Raw genomic sequence first — 24,881 nt, forward strand, 5'->3', positions numbered from 1 at the left:
CTGCATGGGATGCCAATCATTTAGGATCAGAGGGGGGGGGGGGGGAGGGAGGAAGGGTGTGTGTGTGTGTGTGTGTGTGTGTGTGTGTGTGTGTGTGTGTGTGTGTGTGTGTGTGTGTGTGTGTGTGTGTGTGTGTGTGTGTGTGTGTGTGTTGATCAGCTATTGTTAAACCCCCTAGAAATAGCAGGTTAAGGTTAGAATTTAGGGTTAGGAGCTAGGGTTAGTTTTAGGGTTATGGTTAGAATGAGGGTTAAGGTTAGAATTTAGGGTTAGGAGCTAGGGTTAGTTTTAGGGTTATGGTTAGAATGAGGGTTAAGGTTAGAATTTAGGGTTAGGAGCTAGGGTTAGTTTTAGGGTTATGGTTAGAATGAGGGTTAAGGTTAGAATTTAGGGTTAGGAGCTAGGGTTAGTTTTAGGGTTATGGTTAGAATGAGGGTTAAGGTTAGAATTTAGGGTTAGGAGCTAGGGTTAGTTTTAGGGTTATGGTTAGAATGAGGGTTAAGGTTAGAATTTAGGGTTAGGAGCTAGGGTTAGTTTTAGGGTTTGGGCTCCTGAGTGGCGTAGGGCTCTAAGGCACTGCATCTCAGTGCAAGAGGCGTCACTACAGTCCCTGGTTTGAATCCAGGCTGTATCACATCCGGCCGTGTTTGGGAGTCCCATAGGGCGGCGCACAATTGGCCCAGTGTCGTCCGGGTTCGGCCAGAGTAGGCCATCATTGTAAATAATAATTTCTTCTTAACTGACTTGCCTAGTTAAATAAATAAAATAGAGTTAGGGGCTTATTTTAAATAAATCAAATAGGGTTAGGGGCTAGGGTTAAGGTTAGGTTTTCAGGTTAAGGTTAGGGGTTAGAGAAAATAGTTTTTTGAATGGGACTGACTTGTGTGTCCCCACAAAGTTAGTTGTACAATACTGTGTGTGTGAATACCAACACACTCCTTGTCATTATGTGTAATTGAGATCTAGAGCGCCTGTTAATTTCCTACAAGTGGAAATCTGATTAACAGCAACCACAACAAAAATAAATACAACTCTAATTATATCTAACAAATAGGAGGAAGGCCTCCTGTTTCTTACCTCTCTCTCTCTCTCTCTCTCTCTCTCTCTCTCTCTCTCTCTCTCTCTCTCTCTCTCTCTCTCTCTCTCTCTCTCTCTCTCTCTCTCTCTCTCTCTCTCTCTCTCTCTCTCTCTCTCTCTCTCTCTCTCTGTCTCTCTCTCTGTCTCTCTCTTTCTACCCCTCTCTTTCTACCTCTCTCTCTCTCTCTTTCTCTCTCTTTCTCTCTCTGTCTACCTCTCTCTCTCTCTCTCTCTACCTCCCTCTGTCTCTGGCTTGCTTTGCCTTGCTCCTGACTGTTTAGAGGTAGTAGGCTCTATGCATATGTATAGGGGCTAGACTGTGGATCGTGACGTGATCTGACACGCAGATGACAAGATCAAAGAGCTCCATCTGATCTGGTGAAAACAGACGCCATACCTTCTCTCATCCATACAAAACCCCCACTGATCAGTCTACTGCAAGCACCATTCCTCCTCAACTCAGCCTCTCTCTCTCACACACACACACACACACACACACACACACACACACACACACACACACACACACACACACACACACACACACACACACACACACACACACACACACACACACACACACACACACACACAGAGAGAGAGAAAGAGGCCCATGTTAAGGCCTAACGCTGAAATGGCGCCCCACGATAAACAATGGCCCCGTTTAGCTCATAAAACAGGAGTGTTGTGCATAATGTTCACAGTAAAAGACAGCATTTCTTCACTCATCTTATTTACCTCTCCCACGGCGGGGGACTGGCTGTTGCAGGAATACTAGAGAGAGAGGGGGAATCAGAAACAGACATATATTTATTGCCAGGATAAGGTCTTTGGCAAGTGCATGGAGCATGGAGCGAATGAATGGGCATGGAGCGAATGAATGGGAGGATTTTGAAGATGCCTGCGAGATTAGACCAAGGTGATATAGACACTTTTTTAGAATGTGTGTTTGAGTGCTCGTGGTAAAAGGATGTTGAAGCTGCCGTTTCCTAAGACTGGGATGATAGTGGGACGTGACAAGCGTATCTGTGTGCGATATAGTGTTAGGGGTGTGTACGGGAGGCGAAGTCAGGTGCAGGAGAGCAGAGTGTATTAAACAGGCACACTTTAATTCCGTTCCAAAAATGACAGCATATAAGAACAATAACGTTCCAAAAACATGGAACATAGCAAAAGTATAGCGCCTGACAAAATCCACATAACAATAAACAATTACACACAAAGACATGGAGGGGAACAGAGGACTAAATACATGCAGTGATTATGGAATGAAAACCAGGTGTGTAATGGAACAAGACAAAACAAATGGATATATGAGAAATGGAGCGGCGATGGCTAGAAAGCCGGTGACATCGATCACCAAACGCCGCCCGAACAAGGAGAGGAGCCGACTTCGGTGGATGTCGTGACAGATAGATTCATCCTCCTTTGAATGTAGACCGTTCAAACGTTTGGGGTTTTGAAAGAAAAGCAAATGTTATTGTCCATTAAAATAACAGCAAATCAATCAGAAAATGTCTACAGGGTAGACATTGTTAATGTTGTAAATAGAGGTCGACCGATTATGATTTTTCAATACCGATACCGATTATTGGAGGACCCAAAAAAGCCGATACCGATTAATCGGCCAATTTTATTTTTATTTTGTATTTATTTGTAATAATGACAATTACAACAATACTGAATGAACACTTATTTTAACTTAATATAATACATCAATAAAATCAATTTAGCCTCAAATAAATAATGAAACATGTTCAATTTGGTTTAAATAATGCAAAAACAAAGTGTTGGAGAAGAAAGTAAAAGTGCAATATGTGCCATTTAAAAAAAGCTAACGTTTAAGTTCCTTGCTCAGAACATGAGAACATATGAAAGCTGGTGGTTCCTTTTAACATGAGTCTTCAATATTCCCAGGTAAGAAGTTTTAGGTTGTAGTTATTATAGGAACTACAGGACTATTTCTCTCTATACGATTTGTATTTCAAATACCTTTGAATTGGATGTTCTTATAGGCACTTTAGTATAGCCAGTGTAACAGTATAGCTTCCATCCCTCTCCTCGCCCCTACCTGGGCTCGAACCAGGAACACCAGAAACACGACAGCCACCCTCGAAGCATCGTTACCCATCGCTCCACAAAAGCCTGTTGTGCCGATTTAAAGAAGCAATACAACTGGCCTTCTTTAGACTAGTTGAGTATCTGGAGCATCAGCATTTGTGGGTTCGATTACAGGCTCAAAATGGCCAGAAACAAAGTCTTTCTTCTGAAACTCGGCAGTCTATTCTTGTTCTGAGAAATGAAGGCTAGTCCATGCGAAGAAATTGCCAAGAAACTGAACATCTGGTTCTGCCGTTTCCAGCTACAATAGTCATTTACAACATTAACAATGTCTACACTGTATTTCTGATCAATTTGCTGTTATTTTAATGGACAAAAAATTGGCTTTTCTTTCAAAAACAAGGACATTTCTAAGTGACCCCAAACTTTTGAACGGTAGTATATAAGGCAAGCACGTGTGTGTGTGTCCCTGTCTCTCTCTCTTCTCTCTCTCTTACTCCCCACTCTCTTTCTGTCTCCCCCTCTCTCCCCATCTCCCTCTCTCTCTCTCCCTCACTCCTGACTCCCTCTCTCACACTCTCCATTCTCTCTCCCTCACCTTCTCCCCCTTGCTATCTTTCTACCCCTCCTTCTCCCCCCCCCCCCTCTCTCCACAAGGAAAACGTATGAGTTGAATTATTGATTAGGACACATGCTCCACGCTGCTAGAAGTCATTATTTGTTCAGGTGAGTGTCAACATGGCGTGCTATGAAACAGATACCAGAGGCATTAAACAACACAATCAGACCTCCTCGCTAAAATAACACGCTCTCACGAGTCTCGGCACAAGACAAACGCTCCCGAAGAATCTGAACAATTCTCTTGTTTAGGGCACGCACATTTTTCATTCTCCAGCTAGGCAAAATTCTAGTGGAGGCCTAAAGATGAATTTGACCGGATGGCATTCTGTTGTTTAAACTAATGCTTGTTGCTTGTAGCTTAATTAAACAGCTATGAATCTGGGACTGAGCACCCTCACTCTAACCTGGAAGTATCTAGGCCTATGTCATGCACCGCTGGCCTCTGTGGAGAAGAGCTCTTTCCCCATCAACTGTGCTTCGTGTCATCGCACAAAGACTGGCACACAGGGCGGAGGAACAGAGGGAAAGAGAGATACAAGGGAGAGATGGTTAGTGAGAAAGGGAAACGGAGTTTGAAGAGATGGGCATGAAGAAAGATGAGGAATAAACGGAGAAGAGGAGTTAGAGGGATAAAGCCAGGTAGGAGGGAAAGTGTGATCCAGCTTTTCATTTAGCCTACAGTATTCCTGTTGGCCCTGACTAAGTGGTGGGAGACCCCTGTACAGGGCAACTCTATACTCCCCACGTGTGTGTGTGTGTGTGTGTGTGTGTGTGTGTGTGTGTGTGTGTGTGTGTGTGTGTGTGTGTGTGTGTGTGTGTGTGTGTGTGTGTGTGTGTGTGTGTGTGTGTGTGTGTGTGTGTGTGTGTGTGTGTGCATGCGCTATATGCATGCGTGAGTGTGTTTGGACTGTAACAGAATTTCTCCAGTCCTCTGGGCCCTGGCGCAAAGCAGAGAATAAATGGTGGAGGTGGCAGACCTGGACAGAAAAATCAATGCCTGCTTATACAGACATGACACGCCAGGAGCCCCAGCAATCTCTGTGTGTGTGTGTGTGTTCTCCTACTTCCTCCCTTCCCTACCTTACAGTCTTGGGTTTCTACCTTTTACCTCAGATTTGGGACTAAATAACGCTCTCTTCTTTCCCTCCCTCCCTCCCTCCCTCCCTCCCTCCCTCCCTCCCTCCCTCCCTCCCTCGCAGGAAGTTTGAGTGTGATCTGTGCGACCGGTCGTTCAGTGAGAAGTGGGCTCTGAACAACCACATGAAGCTGCATACGGGGGACAAGCCCCATAAGTGTGCCTGGCCATCCTGCCACTACGCCTTCCTCACCCTGTCTGCCATGAAAGACCACTACAGGACACACACAGGTGAGATGCAACACCCTAACCCCCCCCCCCCACACACACACACACACATTGTCTACTGTACTGTACTGTGCACACACACCAATACCAATACATACAGTGAATTACTACATGTCCATACAGGTGAGACACACCTTCAAGATGCCTACCTACAGTACGTACATATACTGAGAGTAGGAACCAGTCAGAAATGTGGCCAGGCTGTTTGCTTCAGGTGTCAGTCCGTCAGTCAATCTGCTCCTTGTCTCCCTTTTTAAAGTCAGTGACTGAAGCTAGCAGAAGGCAGGACGGCAGGCACGGGGGCGGGTCTCGGTATGACAGGCTGAGTGAGCGCCAGCAGGAGGACAGTCCATCCGTCACGCGGGCCTCTCTCACGGTGGCAAGGCGCCGACGACATAATTAGACCTTTTTATTTTCATTTGTTTCCCCGAGAACCGTCACTCGCCGTCGGCCGGGGACGACCGTCACTCTGCTCCAAGCGCCTAGGTGTCACTTGCTGCGACAGGGAGGGTGGGTAGGGAGAGAGAGAGAGAGGGGTAGGGAGAAAGACAGAGAGGGGTAGGGAGAAAGACAGAGAGGGGTAGGGAGAGAGACAGAGAGGGAGAGAGAGAGAGAGGGGTAGGGAGAGAGAGAGAGGGAAAGAGAGGGAGAGAGAGGGACGACAGAGAGAGAGAGGGACGACTGAGGCCCTGATTAGTGACACCCAGAAAGCTAACTCAATTTACAGCTCCATGATGCAACACTTCTATTAATGGGCAGACGGGGGGGAGGGGGGTGACAGAGGCAGACATTGGCGTATCATTGCAATCCCATTCCAGCACACAGGCGAGTTGACGCACTCTAAAATATGATTGGCGTGTGTGATCTGTTTGAACGTTGTAAATGGGCTCCTCCGCAAGGGTAAGCTGCAATACTAATAAAATAAGTAGGAAACTAAAAGTTGAACCAATCATTCTCGGTGACATATAGCTGGAGATCTCTGTTACTCGTCTGGGGTGGGTTGTGTGTGTGTAGCGGGCGGGATGAGGACAGATCGGACCACTGGTGGGGGGTATTGAGGAAAGTAGCGCGTGCCTGCGTGTGTGTCAGCATCGATACCCAAGATAATGTCGCGCAACAAGATAATGTAGCGCAACAATTAAGGCGTGTGAATAGTTGGTAGCTGCACTATTATGTGGTGCAAACCGTGTTTGAGATATGCGACAGCACTAGTCATGAAATGGAATTCTGTCTTTTAAATAGCGTATGTTCTCAGTCCTGTTGCATTTGAACGTTTTCCGTTGTGACGAGAGACAACGAGTCTCTATGAAACACACTTGTGCTGCTACCATTTCTCTGACTGGGACTGTGACGTGAGCAGCCGTCGTGAGGGACTTCCTGCTTTTCCTCTGTGTGTGTGTGAACACCTCCCGCTCCTGGGCCTGCAATCATGTCCCCAACTGGATTCATTGTTCTGGGGCTGATTTGTGTGTTTTCTATGTTAATCACTCTCCTCACACCCCCAATGTCTGAGCTGAGGAGGAAGAGGAGGAGGAGGGGAGGTAGTGTCAGCCGCCAGGGTCATTTGTAACGGCTGATGAATGAGCGACTCAAATAAATAAATAAATCAAACATGTCCCAACCCGCCCCAGCCTTTTCCCCAGCCCCTCCGCAGAGGGACCGGCAGTGCCGTTTGCTGCGACAGGGCCACAATTGATTTCCTCATTGCCTCAGTTTGTCGCTTAATCTGGCGATATGCTGATAAATCTTCGCACTTTGTCAATTAATTTCCCTGAGAAATGAGGCCCAAAATGGCGACGCACATCAATACAGCGGGCGGATTCTGTGTCAAAAATTAAGCGGTGGAATTAATTGCCCTCCCAACCGCAACCCTGCTAAAACATAACTAATGAGGGAGGCAATTATAGCTGCATGCAGACTCCTCCGGGGTTATTTAAAACACAGATATTGGCGTCGGGCACCAGGACACACATATATCAAATCAAATCTAATGTTATTTGTCAAACGCTTGGTAAATAACAGGTGTAGACTAAAAATTAAATGCTTACTTACGCGCCCTTACCAACAATGTAGAGCTAGAGAAAATAGAGAAATAAGTAATAACACATAATAATAAAAGTGTTCATGAATTCACAATGAGTAACGATAACACGGGGCATCAGTATCGGGTCGATGTGCAGGGGTCCGTGGTAATATGTACAGTACATATAACTAGGAATAAAGTGACTAGGCAACAGGATCGATAATAAACAGTAACAGTGTATGTGATTCAAAACAAACACACACACACGCACACGCACACGCACGTGCAAATGGAGGTGGTATTTTTGACTGCAAAGTACTTTTTAGTAAGTCTTGCAATAAGTGGATTTATTTTGTTAGGGGTAGAGGAAGTACCAGAAGAGTAAGAACAAAGAATAGTATTGAACTGTTAAAATGACGCAAAGTTATGTGAGAGATTTAACTGGCCACTGTGTGTGTGTGTGTGTGTGTATGTGTGTGTGTGTGTGTGTATGTGTGTGTGTGTAATCTGGGTTGCGTTTTGTGTATGACTGTTGGTTTGTGTGTGTGTCTGTGTGTGTGTGTAATCTGGGTTGCGTTTTGTGTATGACTGTGTGTTTGTCTGATCTGTGCGTCTCCGTGAGCGGGTGGTGATTGTGTGTGTGTACGGGCCCTGTGCTCAGTATCTTTAGCCTGCTGGATCCCCTCGTGTTGACAGGGCCCCGTCACTGTCCGGTCCCCCACCCACGCCATCCTCCCTTGGCCCTCAGAGGGCTCACCGCCATCGAACGGCAGATAAAAAGCACACGTAATTTATCGCCAGCGTTTCCACTAAAATAATAATTGTGGCGACTGGGCGCGGGAATCGATGGCTATGGATTTTTTCCGTGGTGGGGTCTTGTAGCATGGGGCATAATGAGTGATGGAAGGGCGACGGGTGGAATCGGGGGGTGATGGGGAGAAGGGAAAGAGGGGGCTATTTTTCTGATAGGAACTGAGGAGGAGGCAGACCTGACGCTCCCCTAACAGACTGGTAATGTTCCCCTAACGTTCCCCCTAACGTTACCCCCAACATTCCCCTAATGTCGCCCTGAAGGTCCCAATGCCGACAAGGAGAAAGAGAGGAAGAAGGGCAATTTTAAAAGCCCAAAGATTTTATCATTCCAGAATGAACAAATAGGAATCCTCTATAGCTAAAGAAAAAGCACCTATTTAAGACTGGTGGTTTTCTCGTCTTAAGTGGCACTGCGTTAGAACACTCCTCACAGTCGAGTGGGTTTAAATGGGTGTAATACGGGTAATACGAGGCTCCTCTCTCTCTGTGGACTCAATAAAAGCTGTTATCCGAAGTGAAAAACACTACTTCCCCTCTGCATGAAGTTGTCACCTCCATGCATTAACAATGCACAGGGAAAGTTCAAACTTTGGGATTGAGACGAGCAGTTAAGTGACAGTGATAGTGTGTGTGTGTGTGTGTGCTTGCGTGTGCATGGGTTCGCGCTAGCGTGCTGCAGGTGTCCGTGTGTGTGTCTGTCTGCATGTCTGCATGTATGCCTGTGTGTGTGCTACTGTACCAACATGAAAAATGTATATTTTGCGGACATTACTGTAGTATTTTGTAACGTTCGTCATATTCCTCCTCCTCGGACGAGGAGAGGCGAGAAGGATCGGACCAATACGCGGAGTGGTTAGTGTTCATGATGAATGATTTATTATAACGGAAAAACTGAACACTGAAAATACAAAACAAATCAACGAAGTGCAGAAAACAGATACAGTACCGTGTGGTGAAAAACACAAACACGGAAACAAACACCCACAAAACACACGTGAAACCCAGTCTGCCTAAGTATGATTCTCAATCAGGGACAACGATTGACAGCTGCCTCTGATTGAGAATCATACCAGGCCGAACACAAAAATCCCAACATAGAAAATCAACCATAGACAAACCCACCCAACTCACGCCCTGACCAACTAAAATAAATACAAGACAAAGGAAAACAGATCAGGAACGTGACATATTTACTACAGTGTTCTTTTGTTGTTGCGGATAATACTGCAGAATTTACTATAGTATTCTGCAGTATACTGCAACATTATATAGTAAGTACTACACATAATCGAGGGATACTACAGTGTGTAGTATAGTATTCTACAGTATATAGTTTACTACAGAACTCTATAGTAAGTACTGTAGTATTCTATAGTAAAGTGTAGTATTTGTTTTTCATGTGGGTAGCTACAGCATGTGCCTTATGTCCTGGAGGCAGACAGGCCAGAGGTCTGCAGACTAATCAGAGTTCTCCCCTGCTGAGTGGAGCTGGCGTAATTAACAATGGGCAACAACAGGCTGGCACTGAGACACAGCACCATACTAAGCCTCTGTCATATATCGCTGTATTAACACCTGTAGGTCTAAGCTAAAAAAGAAGATGTTTTATCACATACACCTGATAGGTGCAGCCATAGTAGTACGGTGCCCCTGGAGCAAATTAGGGTTAAGTGCCTTGCTCAAGGACACATCGACATATTTTTTTGTTTGACGGCTCGGGTATTTGAACCAGCAAACTTTTGGTTACTGGCCCAACGCTCTAACCGCTAGGCTACCTGTCGCCTAACATAAGGAATTGTTTTAAGATGGTCATAAAATGTATAATTTAGCCATTTGATTTCGAATTTTAGGATCCCTGTAGGTCTAAAAAAATATATATATATATACACTGCTCAAAAAAATAAAGGGAACACTTAAACAACACAATGTAACTCCAAGTCAATCACACTTCTGTGAAATCAAACTGTCCACTTAGGAAGCAACACTGATTGACAATAAATTTCACATGCTGTTGTGCAAATGGAATAGACAAAAGGTGGAAATTATAGGCAATTAGCAAGACACCCCCCAAAACAGGAGTGATTCTGTAGGTGGTGACCACAGACCACTTCTCAGTTCTTATGCTTCCTGGCTGATGTTTTGGTCACTTTTGAATGCTGGCGGTGCTCTGACTCTAGTGGTAGCATGAGACGGAGTCTACAACCCACACAAGTGGCTCAGGTAGTGCAGTTCATCCAGGATGGCACATCAATGCGAACTGTGGCAAAAAGGTTTGCTGTGTCTGTCAGCGTAGTGTCCAGAGCATGAAGGCTCTACCAGGAGACAGGCCAGTACATCAGGAGACGTGGAGGAGGCCGTAGGAGGGTAACAACCCAGCAGCAGGACCGCTACCTCCGACTTTGTGCAGGGAGGTGCACTGCCAGCGCCCTGCAAAATGACCTCCAGCAGGCCACAAATGTGCATGTGTCTGCTCAAACGGTCAGAAACAGACTCCATGAGGGTGGTATGAGGGCCCGACGTCCACAGGTGGGGGTTGTGCTTACAGCCCAACACCGTGCAGGACGTTTGGCATTTGCCAGAGAACACCAAGATTGGCAAATTCGCCACTGGCGCCCTGTGCTCTTCACAGATGAAAGCAGGTTCACACTGAGCACATGAGCACGTGACAGACGTGACAGAGTCTGGAGACGCCGTGGAGAACGTTCTGCTGCCTGCAACATCCTCCAGCATGACCGGTTTGGCGATGGGTCAGTCATGGTGTGGGGTGGCATTTCTTTGTGGGGCCGCACAGCCCTCCATGTGCTCGCCAGAGGTAGCCTGACTGCCATTAGGTACCGAGATGAGATCCTCAGACCCCTTGTGAGACCATATGCTGACACATGCACATTTGTGGCCTGCTGGAGGTCATTTTGCAGGGCTCTGGCAGTGCACCTCCTTGCACAAAGTCGGAGGTAGCGGTCCTGCTGCTGGGTTGTTGCCCTCCTACGGCCTCCTCCACGTCTCCTGATGTACTGGCCTGTCTCCTGGTAGCGCCTGCATGCTCTGGACACTCCGCTGACAGACACAGCAAACCCTTTTGCCACAGTTCGCATTGATGTGCCATCCTGGATGAACTGCACTACCTGAGCCACTTGTGTGGGTTGTAGACTCCGTCTCATGCTACCACTAGAGTGAGAGCACCGCCAGCATTCAAAAGTGACCAAAACATCAGCCAGAAAGCATAGGAACTGAGGAGTGGTCTGTGGTCACCACCTACAGAATCACTCCTGTTTTGGGGGGTGTCTTGCTAATTGCCTATAATTTCCACCTTTTGTCTATTCCATTTGCACAACAGCATGTGAAATTTATTGTCAATCAGTGTTGCTTCCTAAGTGGACAGTTTGATTTCACAGAAGTGTGATTGACTTGGAGTTACATTGTGTTTTTTAAGTGTTCCCTTTATTTTTTTGAGCAGTGTATATACAAAGTTATTTGAAAAAACATTGAATTTGGCATTTACTGCGAAAGCCCATAGAAACACATTGAATAACACATTCACTGGTACAGTCGTGGCCAAAAAGTTTTGAGAATGACACAAATATTAATTTCACAAAGTTTGCAGCTTCAGTGTCTTTAGATATTTTTGTCAGATGTTACTATGGAATACTGAAGTATACTTACAAGCATTTCATAAGTGTCAAAGGATTTTATTGACAATTACGTGAAGTTGATGCAGAGTCCATATTTGCAATGTTGACCCTTCTTTTTCAAGACCTCTGCAATCCGTCCTGTCAATTAACTTCTGGGCCACATCCTGACTGATGGCAGCCCATTCTTGCATAATCAATGCTTGGAGTTTGTCAGAATGTTTGTCAGAATTTGTGGGTTTTTGTTTGTCCACCTGCCTCTTGAATATTGACAACAAGTTCTCAATGGGATTAAGGTCTGGGGAGTTTCCTGGCCATGGGCCCAAAACATCGATGTTTTGTTCCCCGAGCCACTTAGTTATCACCTTTGCCTTATGGCAAGGTGCTCCATCATGCTGGAAAAGGCATTGTTCGTCACCAAACAGTTCCTGGATGGTTGGGAGAAGTTGCTCTCGGAGGATGTGTTGGTACCATTCTGTATTCATGGCTGTGTTCTTAGGCAAAATTATGAGTGAGCCCACTCCCTTGGCTGAGAAGCAACCCCACACATGAATGGTCTCAGGATGCTTTACTGTTGGCATGACACAGGACTGATGGTAGCGCTCACCTTGTCTTTTCCGTACAAGCTTTTTTATGGATGCCCCAAACAATCGGAAAGGGGATTCATCAGAGAAAATGACTCTACCCCAGTCCTCAGCAGTTCAATCCCTGTACCTTTTGCAGAATATCAGTCTGTCCCTGATGTTTTTCCTGGAGAGAAGTGGCTTCTTTGCTGCCCTTCTTGACACCAAGCCATCCTCCAAAAGTCTTCGCCTCACTGTGCGTGCAGATGCACTCACACCTGCCTGCTGCCATTCCTGAGCAAACTCTGTACTGGTGGTGCCCCGATCTCGCAGCTGAATCAACTTTAGGAGACGGTCCTGGCGCTTGCTAGACTTTCTTGGGTCTTCTTCACAACAATTGAACCGCTCTCCTTGAAGTTCTTGATAATCCGATAAATGGTTGATTTAGGTGCAATCTTACTGGCAGCAATATCCTTGCCTGTGAAGCCCTTTTTGTGCAAAGCAATGATGATGGCACGTGTTTCCTTGCAGGTAACCATGATTGACAGAGGAAGAACAATGATTCCAAGCACCACCCTCCTTTTGAAGCTTCCAGTCTGTTATTCGAACATGACAGAGTGATCTCCAGCCTTGTCCTCGTCAACACTCACACCTGTGTTAATGAGAGAATCACTGACATGATGTCAGCTAGTCCTTTTGTGGCAGGGCTGAAATGCAGTGGAAATGTTTTTGGGGGGATTCAGTTCATTTGCATGGCAAAGAGGGACTTTGCAATTCATCTAATCACTCTTTATAACATTCTGGAGTATGGCCATCATACAAACTGAGGCAGCAGACTTTGTGAAAAGGAATATTTGTGTCATTCTCAAAACTTTGGCCACGACTGTACATGGCAAAACAGACGGTCAAAACATGCAACATAAGGAATAAGGTTTTGAAGTGTCTGTCCTATATCTGAGAGATATAAGAACTTTTGTTTGACCCATGTTTGAGCACATTAGTAGTGGCACAGAGCAGAACATCCAACACCATCGAAAGGAAAGTCCCCCCTTTCCATATTCGTAACATATTAGGTTCGGTCTGGACAGTCGGTTTTGTGAGAAGACCTCTTTGAAATGAGGACGTCCGTGACAAGGAGTTCAGACAACTGCCCTAAAGCTTGTTGATGTCGTAGAGTCAAACAACCAACACCGTTTTACACATCTGTTATACTGGGTATGAACCATCACCTGGGTCCTGTTCAGTAGAGAGGAAACATTTTGGAGTACAAAAGAGGATGTACATTCTGAACTGGACAAAACGTTTTGTTGTCCGTTGCGAAACGTTTTGCAAAGAAATACTCACACTGATGATCCAGTGTCCTCAGAGTCATGTTTGTGTTGCGATCAGCCTGCCTACACCTCTTCCTCCTCCTGCTGTGTCTCTGTGCTGAGAGAGAGAGAGAGGAGAGAGAGAGAGGAGAGAGGAGAGAGAGAGAGAGAGAGAGAGAGAACATCTGGCAGGCATCGGACAGAAGTGAAGTTGTACAAAACCATCCCATTGATAATAAAGCTAATTTTTATGGCTCTGACAAGTATGTAATTATGTTCAGCGGTGCTTTTCAGATTTTATCACAGTCAATAAACCACACTGGCAATTTCCGTCCCATTTGACATATTTACACGGATACATTTGATTGGAGGAATTAGTTAACTGTGAGAGCCTTGATGGATATACACTAGTGATCTGTGACTTTTCCCTCCGCTTTCATCTGTTAATGAACACTCTGTCTCTGTCTCTGTCCCTCTCTGTGTTGTTGATGTTGTCCCTACTCCTTCTTCCTCTGTTGACTCTGTAATGTTCTCTGACCCCCCCCCCCCATTGCCGCCCCATACAGGAGAGAAGTCCTTCCTGTGCGATCTCTGTGGTTTTGCGGGTGGCACGCGACACGCCCTCACCAAGCATCGCCGCCAACACACAGGTGAGCCACACGACGCTAGAGCTGCACACATCCAGCATCTAACACACACACACACACACACACACACACACACACACACACACACACACACACACACACACACACACACACACACACACACACACACACACACACACACACACACACACACACACACAGTCTGACATGTTGATGTCGGTGATAGACATGTGAAGCAGTATGGATGACTGAGTCTGAGATTTTTTAATTTAGGTTATCATTTCACCATGTCATTCTATCGCTTAGGAAAATTGAATTTTTCAGATATGCCGTCAATAACAAGTGCTTTTTGGAAATTGGGAAAGTGAAACAAATCCTGTTAACCGTTCGTCTGGCAGGCGCCCAAGGATCAAGCATCCCGTTATAAATATTCATTTAGATATTCATAATTTAGATTTTTTTTTTGCTGTCGCATTTTGACAGTCATTTACATTTACCCAACGCTCTTACTTTTTGTCCTCTCTTGTCCCCTGTTGTCGAGTGTCAGTTCCAATTAAAACACCTCGGCAATCTATTGTCGGACACACTGTCCAGACTACAGGTGTCATCAGTGTGTCTCTTCTTCAGACCAGGCCTGGGTTCAAATAGGATTTGCAGTGCTTTAGATGACTGGGTTTCAACTGGTTTTGCCTCGGGACCCAAATTGAAGCAGGTTGTCTCAGTTGCAACCCAATATTCACATCGCGGAAAAGAATCGCCAAAATACAAAATCTGTAAAACAATTTTTTTTATCCTATGTTGTTAGTAAATGTAGCAGATTTATGACAAGGGAACAACATTCCCCGTTCTTTCATTGACAATAATAACAATTCTCCCATATTCTTGATTAAGAATGTTAATAAATTCACTGGTTTGAGACCACAAAATCGACCCCAAAAAACGCTGCTAATGGCTCTATGTTGAAAATACTGTGATTGAAGAAAACCATTTCAGAGATTCAATTATATCAACAAAGAAAATGGTTCATTATAAGTTCTACACCTTTTCTACCTGGTTTAACTTTTTCCCCCATAAATGATATATTTTCTTTTACTCAGACACCCTTGACCCGCTGACAATCGCTGCTTTAGGTGGCCTTGATTGAGCTTTCCTGGCACAATTGAATTATTGGAATAGTCGCAAAATTGCGACTGCTCAAAAGTATTTGAAAGGTTTCAACTACTTTCCTACTAGCACTGACTTTGCTAATAACTATTTTGTTTAGGGGCTATGATTGTGATATGTTGTTGTCTCATCTAGCTATGTTATGATGAATGGACTAATGTAAGTCGCTCTGAATAAGAGCGTCTGCTAAATGATTCATATGTTAAATGTGAATGCCTGTGTTAGAGTGAGATTCCACTTGAGACGGACAGGGATTCTGTATTTCTCTCTGTCCGTCTTCCTGTCCGCACTTCCTTATCTTCCCCGTCGGTCTCTCTGTCTGTCCCCCAGGAGAACGGCCCTTCAAGTGTCAGCTGTGCGGCTTCGCCTCCACCACCCAGTCCCACTTGACCCGCCACAAGCGCGTGCACACGGGGGAGAAGCCCTACCGTTGCCCCTGGTGCGACTACAGGTACCGGCTCATTGGGCTCGCCCCACGCATGGAAGGACAGATGGCAGGGGTTGATGGCAGGGGTTGATGGGCAGGAGGACCGTGGGTTTAATCACGCACGCACGCATGCACGCACACACACACAGGTCTGATCTCCCACAGGCTTCATCATCGCATCACTCTGCGATCATCAGCAGGCGCCAGCATCCAGCCGCTGGCAGGTCTCTGTCATTAAAACGCCATCACAGACCATCAGTAATTACACAGGAAATTGTCAGTGAAATTGGGGGGACTTTTGGCCACGTTGCACTTCTCCATCTCGCTTCTCTTCCTCTTCTTCGTCCTCTTCCTCCCCCCTCTCAGGCGTGGTGGAAGTGCGAAGCTCCCGGCGTCGGTTTCAGAGGAACCAAAATGACACGGGCGGGTTGTTTGTTGTGGTTTGCTCTGTCAGGATATGTTAGGCTGTTGGAATTGGAATGTACTGTTCAGATACTCGTCTGAAAAACAGAAGAAAAACTCAAATAAAAGTGAGATGTTCCAATCTAGGTTCATGTCTTTAGGAACATCAGAGGGAGAAATCCTTAAACATTAACGGGACCACAATACCAATTGCCATTCTTTGTCCTTTAACGCAGTTCAGAAAGGCAATGGTTTAGCATGTGAGGTGTTATATCATATTTCACTTATTGATACGCATTTGTCACTCAATTCACATATTATTTATCAAGGAAGAGTAGTATTTGACGTTTAAAAGCACTGTGGGGAGGCAACAGAGGGAACCGGACCAACTGCTCTTCTAGCTGATTCCAAATGATCGTTACAGATTGTGGCAAATGAAGCAGCAAGTTAGAAGACCAATTAACATTTTTGGTTTGGCCCCCGTGGGTACGGAGGGCAGAGGGGAGGGGCTGGAGAGAGTAGCGGCTCGCAACCCCTGTTGGGTTCCAAATGCGTGTAGGAGGAATTGAACACGGGCACCGGGCAGTCATGAGGGGCCCTAACTCTGTGTTCCGCTCTTCCACCCTGAATACATTTGTAAACCTCCAATGGCTCAATGTCTCAATTGTTCAATGACTTCACACGAATAAGAATGTGTTAGTCAAGGCCCTGTCAAAATTTGAACAGGATATCTCATGATATATAGAATTCGATATACCATTGTAACGCTTGCATCTTATGTTTATAATTATATCGTAATACATTTACGATACTGAACAAAAATATAAACGCAACATGCAAAAATTTGAAAAATGTTACTGAGTGACAGTACATAAAAGGAAATCAGTCATTTGAAATAAATTCAATTAGGCCCTAATGTAGGGATGTTACATGACGAGGCAGGGGCACAGCGATGGGTGGGCCTCAGCGGGTGTAGGCCCACAGACTGGGGACCAGGCCCAGCCAATCAGAATGAGTTTTTCCCAAAAAAGACATTTAATACAGACATAAATACTCCTCAGTTGTGTGAGAAAACTGCACAGTGGCCTTTTATTGTCCCCAGCACAAGGTGCACCTACGTAATAATTATGCTGTTCAATCAGCTTCTTGATATGCCACAACTGTCAGGGCAAAGGAGAAATGCTCACTAACAGGGATGTAAAGAAATTTGAGAGAAATACGCTTTTTGTGTGTATGGGTAATTTCAGGGAACTTTTATTTCGGCTTTTGTTCAGTATATATTGTGTAATCTTATATTGGTATAAAATAGTAGATGTGTCTCCCACATCTATGAAATCCTCAATGCAACTTCTTTACCTTCAAATGAATGTAAGATATAACTTTTTGAATTCTATTATAGAATGATGCAGGTTATTACTGTCAGATATTATTAATAGTCATATGTCGAAGGGATAACTGGCATATACATTCTCAAAGGCTATCTTTCAATGATATATACCTCATTTTGCAGCTCATGCCATACCACATTATGACTATTGTACTCAATGAATAGACACTCATTACAGCTACTAAGGCATCATGACTGGCATAATTGATATCCTCCCTTTAATACTTTATATCAGCATCCTCTGTATGCACATTTTCAATCTGCCTGCCTGAGAAAAGAGCTACTTTGAGCTAATTCGAGGTAGCGCTAAATTCCAAGGACCGCCGCACGGCTGGCGGTGGATGTCGCGGGGCCGGTGACCCTGTGAAGTGTTGGGAGAGGCGGAGAGCAAGGTGTGGATGAGCGCTAATGATGTCTAGGTCGTCTCTTTGCCGTCGCAGACACCTACCTCCATTCTTGAAAACACAAACACACACATTTGAAATCCACCGCTAACGAACAGCCTCAATTACTAGCCTCATTACCAATGCAGTCGTCGACGAAGAAAATATGGAAATGTTTTGGGAAAATAAAAAAAGACGGAGCGAATCGCGACGATATCTCGGCAGCGGAGTTGATTCCCATGTCGTTGCTCACGGACGTGGAGAAAGTTGAAACGCGGCCGTTGGACTAATTAATATTGGCCATCGTGGGAGGACTGTGTGGGCCTTTCTTTTAACCTGACACCTGCTGACTCCTAAACGCACATGATGTTGTTTTAATATGACAATTACGCCATTACCATATCTGAGAGATAGAAGCGCCCCCGCGGGATCCCCTCACTCTTCTTTAGAACCCTTTCCTATCTGACTCGGAATGGATTATTTATTCCACTGGCCTGGAATAAGAAATCAGTTCATTTGTCTTGAATATAAATTCTATATGTTTTTTTTTTTTACGATTTATGATTATTCTTATTATTTTCCTGGCGGTGACCGAGGACTTCTCTATCTGAAGGAAAGTTTAGAAATAACTTTTAAGTGGTCGGGGTAATTTCTGAATTGAATTTATCGTATAGTTACTTGTTGGATAGTATTTATTGCTACTGCTTGTGTGCTTTACTCACTGTAGGCCGGCCATACACCGTAATTTGTCAAGTTATTGAAAATGTTATTTACTTTATTTGTGATGTTGATATTGTTCGGTTGTGGAGTCTTGGTCTGTAAAAAGGAGGAGGCGCATCCTGTATGGGTTTTAGCGTTAGCTGGAGGGTAGTTACATCCCTGTGTGCAATCCCTATCCACTTACCCAGGGTCTTAATGGAGCTGTTACTGTACTGAGTATAGGTAGACATGGTCTACAGCGAAAGACATGGTGACAAAGAGCTGTCCCAGTCCTGGAACTCTAAGGAGATTTGACCCTACCCAACGCAACTGGCTTCATGGAGGGCCATTTCACCATTCACCAGCAGGTGTTTTGATGTATTTATATGTAAAACACAGAAAGGGGCGGGTCCTCTGCATAGTTCTGAGGACATCTTTATATTATGAAGTCCCGTAAAGCAAATGGGGGGGACTGCTAAGACCCTTGATGGAGAGAGGTGTCTCGGCAAAAAGTGAAAACAAATTCTACCCTTGCCTGGCGTGAGCTATGGTACCCGTGAGCCTTTATTGTCCCAGCCAAGGTGATAAGGGAGAAGGGATTGCATATTATACTGTCCGAGAATGTCAGCCCGAGACCAAGCACGAGTGCCTCATCCATCACGCATGATGCTGTGTGTGTGTGTGTGTGTGCGTGCGTATGAAAGTGCCGCGGCTCCTGCGCTGCACGTGCTTACATGATGTGGTAACCGTTGTATCTATTGGTTGTGTGTGTGTGTATGTGTGTGTGTGTGTGTGTGTGTGTGTGTGTGTGTGTGTGTGTGTGTGCTGTATGTGAGCATGTCTTTGAGCATGTGTCTGTGTGTGTGTGTGTCCTCAGGTTTAGATAGGGCCTGAGACCAGGTCAGGCTGCACACTTAAATCAGGGGGTCTCTGTGACTCCCTGAGCTGACATCATTACAGCCAGCGGCCAGCATTAGCTTACTGCACGACTACACCACGTCAATACTACACACCTACACTACTACACGCCTACACTGGTCCTGTATGGCTCAGCTGGTGTTAGCAACACCAAGTCGTAAGTTTAATTGCCACACAGATCATACACACAGTTCAAAATGTATTTACTGCACTGCAAGTCACTTTGGATAAAATGGTATAATATAATACTTTTACACATATTTAACTAGTAAGTCAGTTAAGAACAAATTCTTATTTTCAATGACGGCCTAGGAACAGTCAGTTAACTGCCTTGTTCAGGAGCAGAACAACATATTTTTACCTTGTCAGCTCGTTGATTCGATCTTGCAACCTTTCGGTTACTAGTCCAACACTCTAACCACTAGGCTACCTGCCGCCCCACTGTAGCACAGGCAGAGGCATAGGGCTAGTATTTTCTGTTACTTTTACTTGAGCTCCGTGTTGAAAATCCGCAGCCCCCAGAATCAGGTCTTGTAGCTGGCCGAGATTACAAACACGGTGGGCTTCATCAAAATACGATGTAGAGACGTTGTTCTTAACTATTACCCTGTTGCAGGAGTTTCATACTCCTAGAGTGAAACGTCTGTAACATGCAAGAGGAACCAAAAGGGTTCGTCTACAGCATGTAAATGTATCTCACAAAATTGTAGAATTGTCTATCATTGTTTACCACTTTGCCCCCCCCCCCCCCCCCCCCCCCCGTTTTTTGATTGCATTGTCACAGGGGCTTTAAGAGTCTCTCCAAATATGTATACTCCTTAAACATGCTCCCTCAGCCCCACCACTAAATTGTTTGCGTTCAATCCACTTGATTCATGTTATTAGTGTCGATAAAACAAAACCAAACCGTCAGTACAGTAAACCTTTCAAGGGGAGCGTCCTCGATTGTTTGGGGATTTTCTTCTTCTCTTTCCTGTCTTTTTTTTTTTTTTTTTACTCTTTGTTTGATCTTTTTATCTTCTAATTGAATCAACTGTTCCTCCTTTTTAATGGTTGTCTGTTCATCTCCCAACAGATCCAACTGTGCGGAGAACATCCGAAAGCACATCCTGCACACGGGGAAGCACGAGGGAGTGAAGATGTACAACTGCCCCAAGTGTGACTACGGCACCAACGGCCCCATGGACTTCAGGAACCATCTGAAGGAGCATCACCCCGACATCGAGAACCCTGACCTGGCCTACCTGCATGCAGGTAGGTTTACCCCTCTCTACACACAGGCCTGCGAGTGAACATACAAACAAACAAACACACACACACACTGATCTTCACTCTGACTCTCTCTTCTGGGTAACAGCTCCCCTGACACCTCTCTTTCTGTCTCTTGCTTTCCCTCTCTCTCCTCTCTCTCCCCCTCTTCTCTCTCTCTCTCTCTTCTCTTTCTCTCTCTCTCTCTTCTCTTTCTCTTCTCTCTCCCCCTTTTCTCTCTCTCTCTCTTTCTCTCTCTCTCCCCCTTTTCTCTCTCCTCTCTCTCCCCCTTTTCTCTCTCTCTCTCTTCTCTTTCTCTCTCTCTCTTCTCTTTCTCTCTCTCTCCCCCCTTCTCTCTCTCCCCCTATTCTCTCTCTCTCTCCTCTTTCTCTCTCTCTCTCCCCCTATTCTCTCTCTCTCTCTCTCTCCTTTTTCTCTCTCTTTCTCTTTCTCTCTCTCCCCCTCCTCTCTCTTTCCCTTTCTCTCTCTCTCCCTCTCTCTCTCTCTCTCTCTCTCTCTCTCTCTCTCTCTCTCTCTCTCTCTCTCTCTCTCTCTCTCTCTCTCTCAGGGGAGTGGTATCATGTGTGTGTGTGTAGATGGTAGGTAGAGAAAGCTGCTGTATTTGGTGATGCCTGTAAAGCCACTGACAGACAGTGCTGGATGTAATAATGTAATATGGATGTAATACAGTGCCCTGCCAATCACTCCACCTCCTCCTGTTCCTCCTCCTCCACCCTCCTCCTCCTCCTCTTCTCCCTCCTCCTTCCACTCCTCCTCCTCTACCCCTTCCCCCTCCTCCCTCCTCCTCCTTCCCTCCTCCAGAGCAAATCTGTTCGTCCTCTATTGGATCTATCTTTTGTGTTGAGTGTTCTTCCTGTGTCCTTGAAGGCCCCAAATCCAATCTAGAGAGTGAATGTCCTTCTCTGGAAGCCGAAAGGACACCTTTTATCCTGTTATCCCTCTGACCTGGCGCCCTCTGGATAGTAAAGCATGTGGTAGCTAGCCGCTCCAGTCCAAGGCTGCGTCCCAAATGGTGGCCTATTCCCTATTTCCTGCACTCCTTTTGACCAGGGCCCATAATGGTTCTGGTCAAAAATAGTGCCCGGGACACAGACGTTGGCCAGGAGAGGATACCATTATTGGGGTGAGGAACATGGCCATAGAGCATGGAGAAGGAAACAGTGTGGCTTTATTTCTTTAGTTTCTATGGAGACAGGATGGGTCTGTGTTTTGTCTCTGTGTACTGAATCTGCTGACTGTTCACCGGCCTCTCTTTGCCTTACACAGACTTATGGTTGGCAAATACCTGCTTCTTATTCCCTTACACTCTGGCTCACCCCCCTAGACAACCTTAACCCCCCCACTACCCCCCCCTCCTACCCTCACACCCACAGAAGGTTGAAAGAAGGTCTGTTTGTGTTTTAAAGTGCTCTTGCGGGGCTCTCTGATAGAGGGAAGCAATGTTTCATCCGGGTCGACAGAACGAGACCAAAAGAAAGGAGAGCGGGGGGGGAAGATGAAGAAGGTAGATGTTGAATTAACCTGCTTGTGATTGCTCTCTGTCAGGATGGGGCTGGCAGGGAGAGGCAAATCGTCTGTGAAGGCCCTTCCTGCTGTTTTCCCTTTGAAAGACACAGATCAAACACAGACTCTCTCTCTCCTCTCCTCTCTTTCTCCTCCGTAGCCCAGTCACGGGCCCCTCACAGCCGCAATTGATTGACACTTGGGCGTCTGCGGCGCTCCTCTCGGTGCCGTCTCTGCCTCTTTTTCGTCTTCTTTTTTTCAGCCTTTCTTTATTCAACGCCGTCGCACTTCGAATTAAAGCCCTTCTCAGGGATGAAAAGAGAGGTCCTCTGCAAACGGAGGAGGGAGAGAGGAGGGAATTAGAGCCAGCCAGAGATGACGGAGGGAAATTATGATTCGAAAAAAATATGAAAGAAACCAGGAGAATATGATTAGGGCAATTTTTTTAAAGTAAAATGGTAATGACAATTGTCTTCCTCGTGAGATGGACACAGAGATAGGGCGCAGGGAAGTGGCAGTGCTTCTGAGATGTGCGCTGCGACGTCACAAGGATAGCGGTGATGGTCGAGCTACAGGAAAGGCACCATACCTTATAGTTAAACGGAGGATCTCCACTGTTGTTCTTGTGCAGGTGTTAGGCTTAATAAGAACACGTAATACAATGCCCTTTCGTACCCACACAGGTCATAAGTCATCATTAGCATTGTTAGAGGGTCTTCACGCCACTGTTTAATTGTAAAAAATCTCCCCAATTTTGGACTTCTAATTGCGCATCTCGAGGGCACGGCAATCAAATGGCTCGTAATGATGTGTCCGGATGTGCTACTTAGTGGCCGGCTGCAGCACGTCTTCAAGGCATTGTTCCTAGTTAGTTCAGTTTCTGTTTGCCCTAATAATACAAGACCGATGGCTACCGTAGAGGTTTGCAAAAGGGCCCCTTCTTAAATGATGTAATAATGCTGTATCTGAACCATCAGGCAAATTCATTTGTATGCATGTTTGTTGTTATGTGATATTGCAAGCAAAATGGTTTTACTTTAGTCCTTTCTTCTTGCTTTCTATCCTCCCCATATCTCTCTCTCTCTCTCTCTTGCTCTCTCGCTCCCCCGCTATCGCTATTTCTCTCTCGCTCTGTGTATTGTTCCCCCATTGCTCTCTCTTTCTGTTTCTCTCTCTCGCTCTCTCTCTCTCTCTCTCTGTCCCTTCAGCATCTAATGAAATATCCCACCCCTGTTGTGTGTGTGTGTGTGTGTGTGTGTTATGTGTTATGTGTTTATTCTAGGAATAAAGTGGGTATTTAAAGTGTCAATAAAGTGTCAATTTGAAGCGTAGACAATAAACCCAACATCTCGGGACTTGGCGTCACCCTGAGAGAGAGTTTGCGACATTAACAATGGACGTTTGGAAGAAAAATCTACGTTTATAAGGCTCTGAAATGTATATCTTGCTCTTTCAATGTGTCTTTATCTCTGCTTGTCCCTTAGTTCATCTGCTTCCCGTCTGCCTTTTTGTCTGTAGTCGTTGGCACGAACACACCTGCGTTTTACTGGGTGAAGACAATATCAGGAACATGTTAATACAATGTGTTGTCTGAACAGATGGAACAAAACCAAATAAACTCTGAAGACAGTGTGTCTTTGTGTCTCTCTGTCCCTTCCCGTCACGTTCACACAAACACACGTTGAGTGCAGCACACATGCAAGGGCTTGAAGCTGATTGCAGTGCCGGGTGTTAATTGGAGATTTCCCCCGTGGTGAACACCTTTTTGGTTCCCTGCTGGCTTTCTTTGGGCCTGTTTTTCTTCCTGGAAATACATCACAGTTTTTTGCAACCCAAGACATGAGCTCTGGAAAGAGAGTCTCCCCTCCGACAGAGCACGGTAGAGACTATTCAACTATCAGGGGACTCGCTTGTTTGTCTTTGCCTCTGCCTCTCTCTCTCTCTATTGTTTTCTCTCTCTCTCCCTCTCTCTGTCCCCCCCCCCTCTCTCAGTCCCTCTCTGGGAGGCTTATTTGTGTATTTGGATGTTGACTCTCCCCCATCCCCACGCTCCACACGTTACAGTAGTCCTGATTGAGGTGTCACGGCAGAGACGCAGAGAGTGCCGCTCAGTGCGAGTGTGCCCCAGGGGACGGCTAGGGAGGGAGTGAAAAGCCAAACGGTTTGGGAAGAGAGACGGCGCATGCAGTGGCGTGCGGCCCAGTAAACGGATGCGGGCACGGGGGCCACTCGGCTCGGGCTCGGCAAAGCCGGCGTTTCCTGCATAATGACCTGCTCCGACGAGCATGAACGGACACATTCATCACACATCAGCCTGCGACAAACAGGCCTTTGTTTGTTCCACTTCGCTCCACTCTGAGAGCCACTCTCTCGTGGTATTTAGTGGCCATTCAGGGGACAGACTGACAACCAGTCTATGGGCCTATATATGTATGTATGTATGTAGGTAGGTATGTATGTATGTATGTATGTACGTATGTATGTATGTATGTATGTATGTATGTAAGAGAAACTGTGGGACTAGTGGCTCTTGGTTGGTTCTCTCTTGGTTTTTCAGTGGCTTCTTCTGAAATGACCCCCTTTTTTAGTATGTAGTGCACTACTTTTGACCAGAGCCCTATTTGCACTATAGGGAATATAGGGAATAGAGTCAGTGGCTACTGG

The 24,881-nt window shown here is 45.7% G+C and overlaps 1 protein-coding gene across 2 annotated transcripts in view; it reads left to right on the plus strand.

The window, feature by feature from the left end:
- Nucleotides 1-24,881, plus strand: part of LOC129837297 (zinc finger protein 407-like) — a 166,702-nt gene that overhangs the window by 99,805 nt on the left and 42,016 nt on the right. For both annotated transcript variants that reach the window (XM_055903349.1, XM_055903348.1), the window contains exons 5-8: nt 4,959-5,125; nt 14,024-14,107; nt 15,560-15,680; nt 20,521-20,699. In XM_055903349.1, the coding sequence (XP_055759324.1) occupies nt 4,959-5,125; nt 14,024-14,107; nt 15,560-15,680; nt 20,521-20,699 (551 nt within the window). The remainder of the gene's footprint in view (nt 1-4,958; nt 5,126-14,023; nt 14,108-15,559; nt 15,681-20,520; nt 20,700-24,881) is intronic.

The sequence above is a fragment of the Salvelinus fontinalis genome, chromosome 38, assembly GCF_029448725.1.
Source record: "Salvelinus fontinalis isolate EN_2023a chromosome 38, ASM2944872v1, whole genome shotgun sequence".
NCBI lineage: Eukaryota > Metazoa > Chordata > Actinopteri > Salmoniformes > Salmonidae > Salvelinus > Salvelinus fontinalis.